The 18051-nt window shown below is 38.2% G+C and overlaps 2 protein-coding genes across 4 annotated transcripts in view; one reads left to right on the top strand and one right to left on the bottom strand.

Annotated features, from left to right (window-relative positions):
* Nucleotides 1–72: 72 nt before the first annotated feature.
* On the bottom strand, nucleotides 73–6091 carry tectb (tectorin beta). Its single transcript, XM_046853963.1, is given in 12 exon segments — nucleotides 73–263; nucleotides 498–530; nucleotides 612–680; nucleotides 683–689; nucleotides 807–969; nucleotides 1105–1188; nucleotides 1315–1418; nucleotides 1685–1757; nucleotides 1862–2013; nucleotides 2184–2374; nucleotides 2478–2552; nucleotides 5767–6091. Coding segments are annotated over 12 exon segments (1050 nt in total). The 5' UTR covers nucleotides 5801–6091; the 3' UTR covers nucleotides 73–198.
* Nucleotides 4951–18051, top strand: part of gpam (glycerol-3-phosphate acyltransferase, mitochondrial) — a 25606-nt gene continuing 12505 nt past the window's right edge. Inside the window, exons 1-15 of one of the 3 annotated variants that reach the window (XM_046853962.1) lie at nucleotides 4951–5075; nucleotides 11086–11216; nucleotides 11604–11723; nucleotides 11930–12003; nucleotides 12368–12481; nucleotides 12568–12696; nucleotides 12816–12915; nucleotides 13023–13159; nucleotides 13260–13359; nucleotides 13564–13776; nucleotides 14892–15005; nucleotides 15130–15215; nucleotides 15299–15414; nucleotides 15879–15949; nucleotides 16087–16351. In XM_046853962.1, coding sequence (XP_046709918.1) covers nucleotides 11118–11216; nucleotides 11604–11723; nucleotides 11930–12003; nucleotides 12368–12481; nucleotides 12568–12696; nucleotides 12816–12915; nucleotides 13023–13159; nucleotides 13260–13359; nucleotides 13564–13776; nucleotides 14892–15005; nucleotides 15130–15215; nucleotides 15299–15414; nucleotides 15879–15949; nucleotides 16087–16351 — 1738 coding nt within the window. In that variant the 5' untranslated portion in view covers nucleotides 4951–5075; nucleotides 11086–11117. Of the gene's footprint in view, nucleotides 5076–5290; nucleotides 5603–8189; nucleotides 8368–11085; nucleotides 11217–11603; nucleotides 11724–11929; nucleotides 12004–12367; nucleotides 12482–12567; nucleotides 12697–12815; nucleotides 12916–13022; nucleotides 13160–13259; nucleotides 13360–13563; nucleotides 13777–14891; nucleotides 15006–15129; nucleotides 15216–15298; nucleotides 15415–15878; nucleotides 15950–16086; nucleotides 16352–18051 lie in introns of those variants that run through there. The other 2 variants (XM_046853959.1, XM_046853960.1) reach the window with 2 other exon arrangements.

Here is an 18051-nt window from a genome sequence, read left to right as displayed (position 1 = left end):
TTCTATGGCTGTTGTGTGTGTGTATGTGTGTGTGTGTGTGTGTGTGTGTGTGTGTGTGTTTGTGTGTGTGTGTGTGTGTGTGTGTGTGTGTGTGTGTGTGTGTGTGTGTGTGTTTGGGTGGGTGTGTGGGTGTGTTGATTAAAGCAAGACTGTTTTGAACAGTAAGCACATTTTATACCCATCCACACAAAACATCATTTACAAACTGGTATAACGTAAAACTGCATTAAGCAAAAACACACACAACATGCTCAGGAATGTTCCTATGAAAAGAAGAGTAAAAGCAGCTTTAATTTCCATAGATGTACACTAGTTTTCAAATGTCAGATAAATATAATGAGACACAACTGTATAGATATAAATTATTCAGTTAATTTAGCAATAATAATGTGCTGAATTTAAATAAAATTCTTACCAAAGTGGTTGACAAGTTTAACGATAACCATGCAGAATTGTGATAAATAATAATTAAACTTCTATTAGAGCATTTAAGGTACCTGCAAGATGAGTGTAACTGGAAGAATGTTGTCCTGCAATTAAGCAGATTTAAGAAACAGTAAGTCAACACAAAATAGTTTTTGCTCTTTTAAACTATTGAGAATAATTGTTACCTTTAATTTGAAATTCCATTGTCAAGACCCCTCCATGTGTATCGGGTGCAGATTTGGCACCTTTGATGTACATGGAGTCTTAATAGGGAAGTACAAAAAGGACTCAGAATTAAAAACATATAGAGTATCAACATCTGTTTCACATTTCAACAGCACATACTTTTATGCAGCACATATTTGCTCTTTTATGCTTACCGGCTGACAGTAGAGCTTTTCACCATCACATACTTGAACCTCACAGTGAAGCCAGACAGTGGACACTTTCTCTAGTCGTTGAAAGCGGAATGAATTAAACTTGAACATTGAGCGGCTGTCTTTGGCATTCTCAAATATGGTCACCGTGTTATCTGATGAACAGCTGCACTCAAGGAACACAAAATAGTTGTATTAAACAAAGAGCAAACTGACAGTAAAAATGTGTAATATATATAGGCTCAGTTCATTTTCTCTATTAGTGTTCTTTTGATTATGCATGAATGGTATACAGATATACCTGTTGAGAATTAAACTCCATCTCTTCTTGTCTGTTGAATAAGGAGTAGGTGTTGCCCAGCAATTTGTTATAACCACTTTGAATCTGTAAAAGTGGATTAAGGCATTTGTGTGATATAATTATAATTGTAGTTTTTTATATATAGATGGAGTTCAATATATATGATTTAGCGTACTGTATAATAAAATCATAAAAGCCGGGAATGCATACCTGTTACTCAGTCCTTTTGCTTCGATGCCAATAAAGACCTCCGAGCCAATTTCTGATGTGTCAATCACATATGGAGCATCTTTAGCATAAAGGAACTTCGAGTTCTACAGACCATACAGAGAAATTTCACCTTCCATTTGCTTTCATCAAAAGTACTTCTAATACTTCATCTAAGCCTTGAAGTAAACTCCCTAATTCTAGTGTAAGTCACTGAAACACTATTCTAGCTCGATGCCACATAAAACGATCAATAGCCCTAAATATAATGTGAGATTTTCATGATAATCCCCAAAGTTCCCATTTATTAATCAATATTGTTTCAACTGTACACTTAAGGACAACTTCATGTAAGCAATAATGCAGTACTCACTGTGAACACGTTCATAGACAATTGAGACTTAAAAGAGCCTAAACTCCCATTGTTGACATATACTGTTGCCACTCTGGAAGAAGCAGATGATTTAGTAAAAAGGCTGCAAGTCCTTGGGTCAGAATGAATTCTTCTACCTACTGCTACTGAAAGGATAGTCAATGTAATAGGGTCTACCTTTGACTAAAGACTGCATTGTTGACCAAGTAAGCTGCCCTGTATGTGCAGCTAAAGGTGTAGTTCACCGGCTGGTTCCGTACTGTGAGTGAGGAGTCATTGGAGACTATAGAGTTGTAGAAAATGTACTTTGGGTCTTTGCCTCCAACATACTGGTCAGAAAAAATGTATGATTTAACAAATTGAATGAAAGCACATGATTTGTGCTCATCTGATGCAAACCATAGATCGTTAAGTTTGGTATAGCATTGCACTTTGTCTGTGGAGGGTTTTGGCTGAGAGCTATTTATGTAGTTATTATAGAACTATTGGAAAGTTTCACCTCAGATAGAGTGGCACAGTATGAGAGATTCTTAGGAGTGAGATCAGGAATGGTAAAACGGTAGAATCCTGGAGTATTGACGCCTGTGTAGCACACACCACCCAAAGACAGCTGCCCTATTTCCCACCCATATGGGCACTCGGGCACATTTGCAATGATGGCATTCGGGAAACAGGAAATCATGACATAATCTTAAAATAAAAACCAAACAATAATACGTCAAATTGTAGTACAGTTGTAGTTCTTTTATCTTGCTCAATTTCACGGAAATATGTTGATGGCTTGTATATCTACCAGCTTTTTGTGGAGCACAAGCCCATGATGCAGGGAGAAGAAAAAGAATTACAGCAACTAAAGCCATTTTATACACTGCAGGGGGAAAAGATTAAAACAGCATTCTGAGATACACATAAGCTTATTATTAAGGTTTCAATTTAATTACAACAAATATGACAACATAAAAAAGAATCAAGAGTACAATACCAGTGCTGTAGCACAGAGGAAAGTTGTGTTGGGTTCTACCACATTGTGAAGATCTCAAGTAATCTTAATCAGTCCTGACAGAGCATAGGTGCCACAGAGGCTGTTTTATATTCACACAGGCAGGCATTAACCTCCCTTTATTTCGGTGTCTGCCAGTCTGGTGAGAGCATTTGGTGATAGCATTGTGAACCACCACACAAAAGCTTTCTTTGCTTGTCAGACATTGACTTTTAAATTAACAGTCTCTCAAGGGAAGGCCATTTTCCCTTCATTTAACATATCTTCTCTTGTCTACAACCTTTTTTTATGTCCAACACAATACATGATAGTTCTTATTAAACAAAACAGTTTAAAGTTGTGCAGTGAACATCATTTGCAGAAGTCATTGCTGATTTCTAAACTTTAATGTCTGGTGTTGACTGACAGATCTAAGAAGTGATGGGCAAGAGTAAGGGGTGCAGTTGAATACCTTACACACTCACACTATGTTACATAATGGCTTTCAATCAGATGGAGGAGCAGGTGCATTAGTCCACTCTTAACAGTAATTTAAAGCATCCCACCTTCTCCAGTGTTGTTTAATGGAATTTGGGGGGTACATAGTCATCAAGGTCACTCTTATTCAACTTTAGAAAAAAAGGATGAGGGTGATTACCAAAAGCAGGGCTCTATTACCAATGTCTTCAGTCTTTATCTCAAAGTGAAAAGATGGACTGAGCTAAACAGACCTGCAAAGACAATGCCAAGTTTGTCCTTCAAAGACACGATTAGATAAGAAGCTCTTTATCTTAAAATGCAACTTTATTTAAATAAAATTAATAAAATATATGCCAGATCTAAAATTTACAAAATCTATTCCAGTATTAACAGTAAAATTCTGAAAATAATTTTATTTCTATTCCATGTTTGCGAACCAGGTTCAACTTATTTATATGTTAGAGGTATGATTCCCTTAACAGCATTTTTTTTTTATTATTTATTCAGCAATAGGAAAATAAGCATAAGTAGCAAAGCTACAGTTTGAGATCATGTTTCAGACTCAGAAGCAGGTACACTAAGAAAAGTTCCTTTTATACTCAAATTGCACTTCTCTTTTGTGTTTAAGGACAGAACTTATCCTCAGTTGACCTTTCATTATTTGTGGGAATAAACAATGCAACAGGTCATTCAGTTCACTTTAGTCACACGAATAATTAAGGGTTCAGGGATAATTGTTTGTTCTTAACAGCACAACTATACATGCAGGAATGGTAGATCAAGATCATATCATATAAAACTATAAACACTACGTGAACAAACCATGCCGCCTATTTTACCTTTGCAAAATATTACTTTGCATCACCCACAGTCATCTACTGAATAAACATGAGAAACCCCAGACCCACAGTGCTGGGGTAAGAGGATAGTTTTGTGCACATAGGGCATGTTCAGATACCCTCCATGTGCTTAGACATGCATTAGCATGAGAATGGATAAAACCGCTGTGGCAGATACAGATCAGATCGACTCTGAACCTTAGAGCTCAGGGACAGCTAACATTACAGTACACATCAAAACTAGGTGCCTTCCAGGTGTTCAGGCTGCTAGGACGTTTCAACGTGTTATGTAATCGCAGCTCTTGGAATGGTTAGTTGTGTGTGATTCATTTAAATATAATGTGGGATAGCAATTATGGCTGACAAACTAGTATTCCTAAAAGATACTGTGCAATTTAATGAAATAAAAAAACAAATAATACACATTCTTAATACCAATAGTTTAGTAAATTAATCCATGTTGTAACTTAGTATTTTGAAACTAGCCACTGTGTTTGTGTGTGTGTGTGTGTGTGTGTTTGCACGCACGTGTGTATGCTTTAAGTATCACCAAAAACCACAAGTCTTGTTCTTGAAATATCTTTCTCTATCTGAATGGAGGTGAAAACACTTGTGTAGGATATATAGCTACTTAGCAAACATAGAACAATTATATTACAGGTCACAGTGGCTTATATGTTGAGCTGTTGTGTTGTAAAAGTGACGGTAAAGTAGACGGTAAAGTAGTACCGAACTCCCTCTTGTGGCTGAAAATAATTATTTGCATTTTTTTAAATTGACGGTAAATTAGCGCCTTCTTGTGGCTGAAATGAATTCGTTGCATTGATTTAAATCAACAGTAAAGTAGCGCCCTCTTGTGACTGAATAGAATTAGCTGCATTGATAAACTAAAAAAACTTTCTTTCGGCTTCTCCCATTAGAGGTCGCCACAGCTGATTATCCGTATTCGTGATCCGCATGTTCGATTTGGCACGTTTTTACGCTGGATGCCCTTCCTAACGCAACCCTACCCATTTATCCGGGCTTGGGACTAAGAGTGCACTGGCTCGTGCAACCCTAATGGCTGGGTTAGCTGCATTGATAAGCAATAAAGGTAAAATAGGATCACAATTTGTTCAGCGCATGTAGGACATTTTGGAGGCAAGGCGAGAGAGGTTTGATTGAGATGGTTTGGACATGAGCAGAGTAGGGACATGGGGTATTTTGGTAGGAGAATGCTCAGCATGGAGCCACTAGGAGGAGGAAAATGGGAAGACCAAGGAGGCGGTTTGGGAAGACATGCAGGTAGTTGGTTTGAAAGAGGCACATTTAGAAGACAGGGCGGGTATGGAGACTGATGATCCGCTGTGGCGACCCCTAACGGAAGAAGAAGAAATTTTGCTGCGCCCTCTTATGGCTGGTTTGGATTAGGTGCAATGATCTACTGGGACCATAAAATAATGCAGCGCCCTCTTGTGGCTGCTTTACTGAAGCGGGAACCCATACTGACAGGGACTGCTAACGACAGTAGTGAACTGAATTGCCGGTGTGTTGCTCAAGGACAGCACGGGCTCACATCCGACATAGAATTAACTTTTCCCACCCAAAATTATGTTTGCTACAACATAGACATTTTCGACGGTAAGACAAATCTCGTTTGTATTTTTGTGCTCGTATCCGCCTTTGTTCGCGGTTGCTTGTGAGTGCATGGGGTTAGCAAGCTAGTGCATTTAGCCTGCATGAGCAATGTGCACCTGATTAGACGCTGGCTCTGCCCTCACACTGCTGACCTAGCGGCGACTTACGGGTGACTTTCATTCTTGTGGCTCTCTGAGACATCCTAGTGTTTCATCTCGTGGCTCTGTCCACACTTCTAAGAAAATGCCCACGTTTGTCTGGTTGTCGTGTAAAATTTACCGGAATCAGCCACCCCCAAAACCCTCTTCTAAGGAATTATTCACTGTGAGGATTCACCGTGGTCACCTCCACCCAACCACACACCCCAAACCCACACGCACAGAAACATCGATCCTTTCTTTCCGACACAATGCAGATTGTCCTCCACGCACATGCGTCGTAGACGTTACACTTCCGCACACACGTGCACTCGTTCATTTGAAATATTTAACGTCACCCCCCTGTTCGTCTGACTCGCAGAATCAGCTGAAAGCAGCAGCGGCAGCAGCACGGGACTGATCGAAGCTCGTTGATATGATCTGTGAATAGGGATCATATGATTAATAATCCGTTGATGTAATGGTTATTACTCAGATCATCACCACGCTGCTCTTTACATTGTTAGTGGAAATTCCGCTTCATTACATTTCGACTTCCAAACAACAAAGAAAGATGTGTGTGTGCGCGTGTGTCCTAACTGCAATATTATTAGGAGTGTTTGTTTAAAGGCATATTTCCCTATCCAATCCAACCAGCATCTCTGCGTTCATGTGCTTTTGTTGTGTAGAGTCTTTTTTATGAACATTTATTAAACGCCTCTTCACCTTTACTCAATGAGCCGACTCTATGAGCCGACTCACTTGAGAACGGCACATTCCGTAGCGGTCTAATACGAGTATACACTTGCACCATGTAGGCGCTATATATGGGATATGATGCATTTACTACACGTTTCTACATTATCACATAACTAGGCGAATCTATAATTATGACTTGATATCAAACATTATAACAGGCGGTGTAGTCTGAGCATGCATTTCATCTGCATCAGTGTGATTAATGGCTCTTTATTTCAGAGACTGCACTGCACACGGTGCACAAGGTGGGTTTCAGAGGAGGCTAGCTTTGATAACTCTGTGATGGGGCAGATTTTGCAGCCTCCGCAGTCAAGGTTGTAGACACATACAGGTCACATGAACAGATTGCAGGCTGGATTTGGCCCAATGCACTGGCCAAGATATTGTTTTCTCACATTACAGACACATTTGTAGCCTAACAAAGATAACCAGAATCTTTCAGAGATATAAAACCCTGGGGTAGTGTTGACGCCTCACAGCTACAGCATCCACACTTCAGTCTTAAGCTCTGGTTGTTATTTGTGAGAAGTTTCTCTAAACAAATCTCCCTCCTTTTTAGTGGTTTCATGTGGTTTTGCTGGTTTCCTCCCAAAAAACTTGGCAGGAGGAATGACAGCTAAATTTCTCCTAAGTGTAAATGTGTGTATGTTTGGCTGACTGGTATTGTACAGGGGGCATTTCCACCTCACTCCCAGTGTGGATCCACTGTGGAACTGAGAATGAATGAAGGAATAAAGAAAGAAAGAAATATTCCTGTGGATAAAACAATATTGCTTATGTTGGCTGCTTAACTAGTAGATGCCTTATAGACGAATACATTATACATAATAAAATGATCAATATTATTATACAATACATTTATGTATTGTAATCATGCGATTTAAAACTAAACTGTGACAATTTTTTTCTATGTTTGGACAAGTTTTTTTTTTTCTTTTTTGTACAGCCGTTTCAGAATTATTGTGTTGAGACGGATAGAATGATATTCAGGCCAGTATTAACCCCTTTAGAAACAAAAAGTCTTTATTTTAAGGAACTGTGATTTGTTCTTTGCCTGAAATTGTTTGATGAAATCTGCATTAAGGTGCTTGAGCTGTGCGTGTGATCATCTGTATAAGTGGAAATCCAGTTGAACTCCACACACTAAAACAGCTCAGGTGTTCAGTTTTGATAAAGGCAAAAAAATCAGTTACTGAAAAGGGTTTTGACTCATTCATGAATGACGCATGCATCAGCAGTGCATGCTGAATAGTTTAAAGGACTGAATTACCATAAACATTGTTAATATTATAAGTATGATTTCACTCAGTGAAACCATAATCTCAGCCAATCTTTTCTCCGAATTGTACATTGGTAGGCCCCGACTGACACCAGAGATCCAACATCTCTTGCGTTGCTTTTGGAAAACCTGTTTAACATTGCTGTTCCCATATTCACTGATCATCAATCACACTGTCTGTTCTTGCAGTGTTCTCTACTACAGGATCTGAAACTAGACCAGAATCCAGTGCGTTTCTTTGCTAATTTTTGTTTGCATCTCATCAGTGTGCCAGTCAGCTATTGGCAGGGCACAGCTCCCAGTGGAGTTTGTTGAACTCAGGTTATGGTGGTGTGATCTTGCCAACAACAGGTCTCTCTCCCTTTTTCTCCCTCTTTAGTTTCATTCAGCCTTTCCTCTCTTTCATTCTGAGTTAGCATTCATTGCTAGAAGAGATCTTCCTCCAAGACCTACTTTAGCGCTAATGGAATTCACAATTGTCTGGATGTAATTACTTTCTAGTGGTCAAGAAGCTGTCAGCTGCACTGATTACCTTTTTAATTAAATGCTGAAGTTAATTTTTTATTTTAGAATTCACCCATGAGCAATAATGTGTAAGTATTTATTACTGTCAGTGTTTCAATGACATCTTTTGTAAGTTCTGTAACATGTAATAAAGCAGAAGAGAAAATCAGTAATTTTATGTTGTCAGCTGGTGGTTATGGGACTCACACAGGAAGTGTTTTTTGTGCTCCCATTTGTTGAAAGTCATGCAATGATGAGGTGTTGGTTCTCTATGGTAGTGAGTTGTTTACAGTAGCAGGGCCTCTAAGGGACAAATTCACCTGGTAGTTTTGTAATACGGAAATTTGTTTTTAAAAGTGGGAGCTAAAATGTATTTGCTAAGTTGAGACCATATACCATATTTTGACCTAAATCTTTGGCATCAAATGTTTGTTTCTTTCCATTACATATGTAAATGGAACAAAACCCACACAAACACATTGTGTTTGTTATTATTGCTTGCCCCTAGGAAAGTGTTCTTTGTGATCCCTGTGTGACTGTAAATGTCTCAGGCTTCTCTATATAGCTTAACTGAATCATTTTTTGTTCTTCATGACTTTGATAAAAATTACCCTTTAAACAGCCACACTGTTTCTGCATTGCTCCCCAACTCCTGTTTGATAAGTAAGTTTTTTTAGCATGTGATTTTTTTTGTCTATAATTTGACACCATGTACAGCTTAATGAATCAGCATAGAAGGATAGTCTATCTAGTGGTAGAGAGGTAAGAGGAGACAACATTGGTGCGCTTGATCTGAATCACCTTCTCATTTACTGTACATTCAGCTCTGCATTTTTCTCGGATAGACTTACCGTTTGCATGACCCCAGTGAAGAGGGTACAGATTGGTCACTGTCTTAAATATGAGTTTTGTAGCACTGTGTGAATGCATAGTGTGATTTCCTGGGAATATTAACAGACTGTTTACCCTATTTTAAGAAGTATAACCCTATTTTGATTTGCCATAATACTGTATTCATACCACGACATGTGCAGAGTGTTGCATTATATTTTAGATGGAGGATCATAAACCACTACTATCATTCACAGTATGTGGGCTTAAGATATTGCAGGTTTTTTGATGATCTTTTGCTAATAAACAACAAACAAAACATTGTGTAACAGTTTTTTTTTTAATTATTATTATAATTATATATTTTTTTACCTGTGTAATATTGGAAAGTACAAAATTTCAAATCTGCTTTCATTGTCCTATGTAAACACTTTCATATACTAAAGGTAAACCAAACATTTAAATAATGTAATTCATGTGAGACTATTTGTAGATGTACGTTATGAACATTTCTGTTCTAATAATACAATTTTTATTTTATTATTGCAAATATTTAAGATGCTTCAGCATTCATTTAACATCTCTTTTCATGCTCTTTTACATTTACCATAATTTCCAGACTATAAAGCTTACCCAAATATAAGCCGCACCCACTGAATTTTACAAAGATTTTTATTTTGAACACAAATAAGCCGCACCTGTCTATAAGCCGAACTTTACACAGGCTTTAACAAAAGACAGTGTCTGTTACACGGTGTAACGGGTGAAATATGTTGTGGCTCCTTTAAGAGCAGAGCAGCATTTTGGGAATAGCCTGCCGCCGCATTTTTCCGGTATTACTGCATGTGTGCAAGACCGAGGAATATGTCCTTATTATTTTCTGATGCTCATTTCTAAGTTTCTTTGATTAACCCATAACGCTGTTGCCAAGAAAAATTAAAAAAGCACGAGTTTTGGAAACCTGTCTGTGATTTATATGATTTCTGTTGAGCTCTCCCATGACCCAGACTTAATGCGTTACAACGGCTTGTATCTAAACAGTAGCCTACCAAGAAAGTCATTGTTCACTGTCTTCCTCCTTCCTTTCACAACTATTTCTCTCGGGAGTTTATCTTTTGGCATCGCGTTTAAAAATCACCATCGATGAAGCTTTTCTCCCGATGCCTGGCAGCTCAGAACACAGGCGAAGTGTGTTTTTCATGTCCGGTTGTTTTCAGCGTGACGAAAAATTAGTTTTTTGGCTTGAAGCTTGTGAAACCGGGAAAAACCCAGGAAAAATCCATATATTGGCCGCTTCTTTGTTTAAGCTGCGGGGTTCAAAGCGTGGTTCAAATATATCCTTTTTTTATTTTATTTTGGGAACTTTGACATTTATTATTTCATCAAGTTATTACATCAAGTTTCTATAAATCCATTTTTTATGTTTTTGTAAAAAACTAAAAAATGCTAAAAATTTCTAACATTAAATTCATATTTAATTCATATTTCTCTCTCTCTCTCTTTCTCTCTTTATCTCTCTCTCTTTGATGAAACAGAATTGTTGCTCTCCCGTGATCCTGTTTTTTTGTTGTTGTTTTTTAACCCATTAATGTTTAACACAATTCAATCAATAACTTGCTCTGACAACAATATTAGTGTTATAAAAATATTTTTGGTTTCTTGTTTACTAACAGAATTAAAAATATATTGTCAAAATATTTTGCGCTCTGATTTTTTAAACATTTATACGTATGTTCATGAGAGAGTCTGCTCAATAACATCAGTTTTTCTGCTTGCAACATGAACCACAGCATTCTTCAGTCTTAAATGTTGAATAAGGCTGATTAAGCAGAACATGTAATTCCTGTTCTACAGACTTCAGCATGTTTCTCCAAGAGGTAGAAAGCAGAGGGGTCTTCTGTCCATTTAATTTATATTGCTTATGTGTGTGACCTGCAAGTTGGGCAGTTTTCATTTTGTGTATATGTTTTTTACAGGTTTGTAGTGAGTGTGGTGTGAAGGTGCGAGAATGGACATCAACATGGTCCTGGGAGGTCAGGACAGTGTACTGTTGGCTAGCAGTCCTGACCAGGCAGTCAGCCGTCTTAAACCTCCCTGTGATGAGCAGGTAAATGATTTTGAAAATGGCAGTATTCTAGCAGTTATATATATATTTTTGGGTAACGTCATCTCGCCTCTAAAGGTGTCCTGTGATAATATGATGCTTATTTTTTCATTTTTACTATGTATGAAAACTAGATAGATTTGTTGAACATATACATATACCTGTTATGCTGAAGTCACATAAATAGATGAACATTAGAGGATCAGTGTCATGGCCAGCAGCAGTATATTCAATTCTAATAGAATTAATCTTTATGAAGACATGCAATGTCAGTCATGTGAAACAAGTGTAATTACACTGTAGTAGAGGGATGTATGCCATCTGTATACACAATAAAATGTTGTATATATTGATTAACTAGAGTTAGTATTCTTTGTGTTCCCCTCAAAGGATCGAAGTTGTAGCCCTTCTGTCCTGCACTCTGTGACCAGCACATGGAAGGATGGCCTACTAAACCGCAAACGGCCATTTGTGGGAAGATGCTGTCACTCTTGCACTCCCCAGAGTCAGGTTAAATGACTTTCCCTTTTATGTACGAGAAAAGTGAATATAAATTAAACTGAATGATGAATATTAAATGTTGGTACTGACTAATCAGTAAAATAATTGGTTTTCATTAAATTACTTATGTGCTAATTAAATCACATACAAATGTAAAAATACTAATGAGATTAACTTGTATATCCTAAACGTCTTTTACATGTTCTTTATTTCAGGGGAGACTTTTTAACTCCAGCATCCCCTCTTTAGGACTTCGCAATATAATTTACATCAATGAGACCCACACAAGGTAAACAGTTCTGCAATACTATGACCTGGTTTTTGGTACTCATTCAGGTATGCTTTCCCAGGTTCACATTACCCATGCAACTAAATTCGTCTGTGTATGCATGGGCGTCCAATGGAAAACAGCAGCTGAATGAGTGGAAACCAGTGACATTCATTTTTAAGCATGTTTGTTAATGGATCCTTCCAGTTCAGATCCTGTGACAGACAGCAGATGTAGGCTGAGCTGGTTTTTCCTACCTCAGTGAGAAGCTTGTATGTGTGACATGGGGTGATGACTAGGTTATGGGTTGCACGTTTAGAGTTTATTTTCAAATGCATGTTTAATTCTTTGTAGCTCTCTAATTAATTAATGTGCTTGCATGCAGACATAGAGGCTGGCTCGCCAGGAGGCTCAGCTATGTGCTCTTTGTTTTGGAGAGAGATGTCCACAAAGACATGTTTGCCCGCAATGTGGTAGACAATGTCCTCAACAACACCAGGCAAGAACAGATTAATTAGTAGTGTTTATGTAATGGAGAGTTGAACATTAAAAAGAACATCCCAGTTGACCGTGTTGTTGTGACAGGGTGCAGAGTGCTATAGAGGAGGTGGCGTCGGAGGCAAAAACGGACCAGAATGCTGCAAGTAAAGTGAGGCAGAAGGCCAGAGGCTTTCTGCAAGAAATGGTGGCCAACATATCACCTAGCCTCATACGGTTCGTCTATGTACTTTAAATAAATATGTCCGTGTAATTATTGCAATCAGATTAAGACACAAAACTCTTTGGGAGATATTTGTCTGATTTGTGAACTTTCAATTATTAAATGAATATAGGTTGACTGGATGGACATTGCTGAAATTGTTTAATGGGTTCTTCTGGAGCATTCAGATCCACAAAGGTCAGCTGGAGATGGTGAAGAAAGCTGCAACTGAGGTATTTAGAGCTTTCATAACATTATGAAATATACTTCCAATCACCTACTGTACAGCACAAGTGCTCTTAATGGTATCAGGTTTGATAATTGCACATTGTCGTTTCAGTACAATGTTCCGCTGGTCTTCCTGCCTGTGCACAAATCTCACATTGACTACCTTCTCATCACCTTCATCCTTTTCTGTCACAACATCAAAGCCCCGCACATTGCCGCCGGCAACAATCTCAACATCCCTATTTTCAGGTGAGGGACATATTAATAACAATGCATTCATGTAACATTGGTGGAATATTCCATTGTACCAATGTTATATATATTTTTTTAATATGGGTTTGTCTTTTAGCACATTGATTCGCAAACTGGGAGGATTCTTTATTCGCCGTAAAATGGATGAGACCTCAGATGGAAAGAAAGATGTTCTTTATAGAGCTCTGTTACATGCGGTAACTACTTAGACACTTTGCTTATTACTGTGATTTTTTCATCTATAATTGGGTTAATCTAGTTATGCAGATATTTAACATAATTATCAACATTTTATTTAATGTTGATAATTATCAGCATTCCTGCCTCTGCTAAGTGTTTGCTTTTGTCTGAGGGTATTGTAATTGAATCATGCTCCTCTCTGCTGCTGTTTTGTTTATTAGTACACAGAGGAGTTGTTGCAGCAGCAGCAGTTTTTGGAGGTTTATTTAGAGGGCACACGTTCTCGCAGTGGAAAGCAATCTCCTGCACGTGCTGGTATACTGTCCATTGTGGTGGACACCCTGTGTGCCGGGGCCATTCCGGATGTGCTCATCGTGCCCATTGGCATCTCCTACGACCGCATTATTGAGGGCAACTACAACAGTGAGCAGCTGGTAAGAGTCTGAAATGACACAAAACCTAAAGTCATAAACACATTTTAGAATGTCTTATAAGAAAAGAATGCACTGAAAAGCACAAGCGGAAAGCAGAGTTTAGTTCTGTGCTGCAGACTGGATTCAGTGCCTGAAAGAAAAGGCAAATGCTGACAAAGAAATTCCTCTGACAGCAATGTAGCAGCAATATCAGTGCATTTTGTAACATTTTGCAAATATTTGCATAAAATGCCCTTTCAGTAAATGTCCAAATTTTCTTCAGAATTGACAAATTGCTTAATCCAGAAGTTCACAAACACTTTTCTATGAAGGGCCAAAAATGTAACTTGTTTAAACCGGAAAATATCTGTTGCATTTTACCAAATGGCATTATATTAAAGGTTGCCATGGTTCACCTAATTATGACTAATTTAATATAATTAATTAAATGGAGCACATTGTTCTGTATTTTCTTAACTAATGTTTTATTTTGAGTTTCTTTCTCTCTAGGTCTAGTATGTTTGTTCAGTAAAACATAATACAGTGCTTTTATAGTACGATGAAAGTATCCGATGTGTCACTCACCTTCTTAACTGAACTTCTAAAGTGAGCTGAACTTAATAATTGTATCCTCTGTTTTGTTGAAAAAAGTATAGAATAAACCTATATGAACTATTCTACACTTTACTCTTTTTTTTTTTATTTTAATGACACATACTGTAGCTGCCTGTTCAGAAGCAGTTCACTTGATTGCATTGAATGGACTGGTATTATAGGAATGTAATTTCGTGTAGTTAATATTAGGCTATTTTGAGATTATTCAGAATATTATATATTAAGGGTGTAACGGTACACAAAATTCATAGTTCGGGTAGATTTCTCAGATTTTAACTATGTTCCGCACGTTAAAAAAAAATTTGCATTCCATACACGTGTGTACCAAACCGTAATCTCTGTACCGAAAAAGTTACACCCCTAATTATATATACATCTGTTTAGACACCAATGCATGCATATAAACACACACACACACACACACACACACACACACACACACACACACACACACACACAGTCTTTTCTGGCTTAATCTTGATTGATTGTTCTAAAATAGCAATTTTCTGTGCTGTGTGTAGGGAAAGCCGAAGAAGAATGAGAGCCTGTGGGGAGTGGCCTGTGGTGTGTGGAGAATGCTCCGTAAGAATTACGGCTGTGTACGTGTGGACTTCACTCAGCCTTTCTCTCTCAAGGTCAGAAAACCTTCCGCCTCTCCCATAGCACCAATCTGTTCTCAGAAATTTTAATATAATTTTTTTTATATTATATTATGTATAAAATATATATATAAAAAAAAAGATATATTTTACACTGCAGGAGTATCTTGACACACAGCGAAGTCGAAATCTCCCAGCCCCACTGACTCTGGAGCAGATCCTCATCCCAACCATCATTGCAGCTCGGTACAGCCTTCACTAACATTACTCATCTCTTAGTAATTTCTTATACATTTGACCAATACTTATGGTGAAAGATTTCCTGACAGGCCAGATGAGGCTGTGTTTAATCGCGAGGAAGAAGAACACCCGGATTCCAGAGCGCTGTCTGACGAGCCTTGGAGAAGGCAGGTCATCTCTAACCTGGCCAGGCACATTCTCTTCAGTAAGAGTGCTCGAAAAGCCATAGTCTCCCAACTTTTTCTAAAGCCTTTTCTCTAGCGATCAAATGGCCGACAGCTTTTTGGGGTTACTAGCGGTCATGCAATCCTTCCTCGGGTGGTCTGTTCTCAGCCAATCACATTCCCTTATGTTTGAATGCACCCAGCTTTTTTCTTTTTTTTTTTTTTTTTTTTTTTTAGTACATTGAGTCAGTGATTGTAAGGCTTCATATATTAACTAGCATGAATCTACTTTCATTGAGTATTCACTAAGTTTGTTCCACATCTTTTTTGAGATAGACTTCTTTTTTATTTTTTAATCATTTGATTGCTGTAGCATCTTGGCACAATGATCCTGCATTAAATATTTAATTCTAAACTGTAATTGAGAAGTAGATTTAAAGAAGAATGGAAAAAAGTTTTAAAATGTGTAATTTCATGACTTTTTATTTATTTTTCTTTGTTATAGCTGCCAATAAGTCCTCAGCAATCATGTCTACTCATATTGTAGCCTGTCTCCTGCTGTACAGACACAGACAGGTGAGTACTCTGTTACCAGTCCCTCTAACACTCCATGCCAGCCACATGCTTACAACATTTATTTATAACTCTGTAGTAAAGTAATAATAGTTTAGCTAGTTTTGTCCATGCTAATGAAGCATTTTTCTTCCTTACAGGGTGTGTTGTTGTCCAAGCTGGTGGAGGACTTTTTCAACATGAAGGAAGAGATCCTTTCACGGGACTTTGACCTGGGTTTCTCAGGGAATTCTGAGGATGTGGTTATGCATGCGCTCAACCTGCTAGGAAACTGTGTGAATGTGACCAGCACAAACAAGAACACCGAGTTCATCATTGCCCCAAGCAACACTGTACCAGCACTCTTTGAGCTCAATTTCTACAGCAACGGTCTCTTTCATGTCTTCATTGCAGATGCCATAATAGGTATGCTGACTTGGACACATTAAGATGCAGACAGTCATGTCTATTTAAATGCAGTTAGGGTCTTACTGATTACATGAGGCCACTGATTCCCAACCCTTTTGTTAGAGTAGCCCCTGTACTGGATATTGAATGTTTTTTTAAAAATCTGATGCAATAATAATCTAATTCATAAACCTCTCTGATATACAATGGATGTACAGTGCATCCGGAAAGTATTGACAGCGCCCTAACCCTAACCCTAAAAATTCTACAAACAATACCCCATAATGACAACATAAAAGAGGTTTGTTTGAAAGCCAATTTATTATTAATCAAAATCGAGAAAAAAAAAAAAATCACATGTACATAAGTATTCACAGCCATTGCTATACAACTAAAAAGTGCAACTCCGTTCCACTGATCATCCTCAAAAGGTTTCTACAACTTGAATGGAGTCCACCTGTGGTAAATTCAGTTGATTGGACATGATTTGGAAAGGCACACATCTGTTTATATAAGGTCCCTAAGTTAACAGTGCATGTCAGAGCACAAACCAAGCAATGAAGTCCAAAGAATTGTTTTTAGACTTCCGAAACAGGATTGTATCAAGGCACAGACTGGGGAAGGGTACAGAAAAAAATATTCAGCAATTGAAGGTCCCAATGAGCACAGTAGCCTCACTCGTCTGTAAATGGAAAAGTTTGGAACCACCAGGACTCGCCAGGGTCGCCTGGCTAAACTGAGCAATTGGGGAGAAGGCCATTAGTCAGGGAGGTGATGAAGAACCAGATGGTCACTCTGAAAGAGCTCCAGCATTTCTCTGTGGAGAGAGGAAAACCTTCCAGAAGAACAACCATCTCTGCGGCACACCACCAATCAGGCCTGCATGGTAAAGTGGCCAGACCGAAGCCACTCCTTTAGTAAAAGGCACAGTGCTAGTATGGCCTGGAGTTTGCCAAAAGGCACCTAAAGGACACTCAGACTATAAGAAACAAAGATTGAACTCTTTAGCCTGAATGCCAAGCGTCATGTCTGGAGGAAACCAGGCAACGCTAATCACCTGGCCAATACCATTCCAACAGGCGGCACCACCATGCTGTGGGGATGTTTTTCACGGCAGGACTAGGAGACTAGTCAGGTTTGAGGGAAATAAAAATGCAGTGCAAAAACATTCTTAATAAAAACCTGCTCCAGAGCGTTTTGAAGCCTGGGGTGACGGTTCATCTTCTAATAGGAAAACGACCCTAAGCACACAGCCATGATGATAAAGAAGTGGCTATAGGACGACTCTGTGAATGTCAGTGAGTGGCGATTGAACAACCTTGGAGCAATCTGAAAATGGCTGAGTACCGATGCTCCCCATCCAAATTGATGGAGCTTGAGAGGTTCTGCAAAGAAGAATATGAGAAACTGCCCAAAAATAGGTGCGCCAAGCTTGTAGCATCATACTCTAAAAGACTTGAGGCTGTAATTGGTGCGAAAGGTGCCTCAACACAGTATTAAGCAAAGGCTGTGAACACTTATTTCCATGTGATTTTTCTTTTTTCTTTTTAAAAAATTTGCAAAGATTTCAAACACACCTTTTTTACATTGTCATTATTGGGTATTTTTTTAGAATTTTGAGGAAAACCTATGAATTTATTTAGAATTTTGGAATAAGGATGTAACATAAAATGTGGAAAATGTGTGAAAACTTTCCGGATGCACTATATTAGAGCAGG

The sequence above is a fragment of the Silurus meridionalis genome, chromosome 7 (genome assembly GCF_014805685.1).
Source record: "Silurus meridionalis isolate SWU-2019-XX chromosome 7, ASM1480568v1, whole genome shotgun sequence".
NCBI classification, from domain to species: Eukaryota; Metazoa; Chordata; class Actinopteri; order Siluriformes; family Siluridae; genus Silurus; species Silurus meridionalis.
The sequence above is the reverse complement of the archived record's forward strand: the minus strand, read 5'-3'. Positions and strand labels throughout refer to the sequence as shown.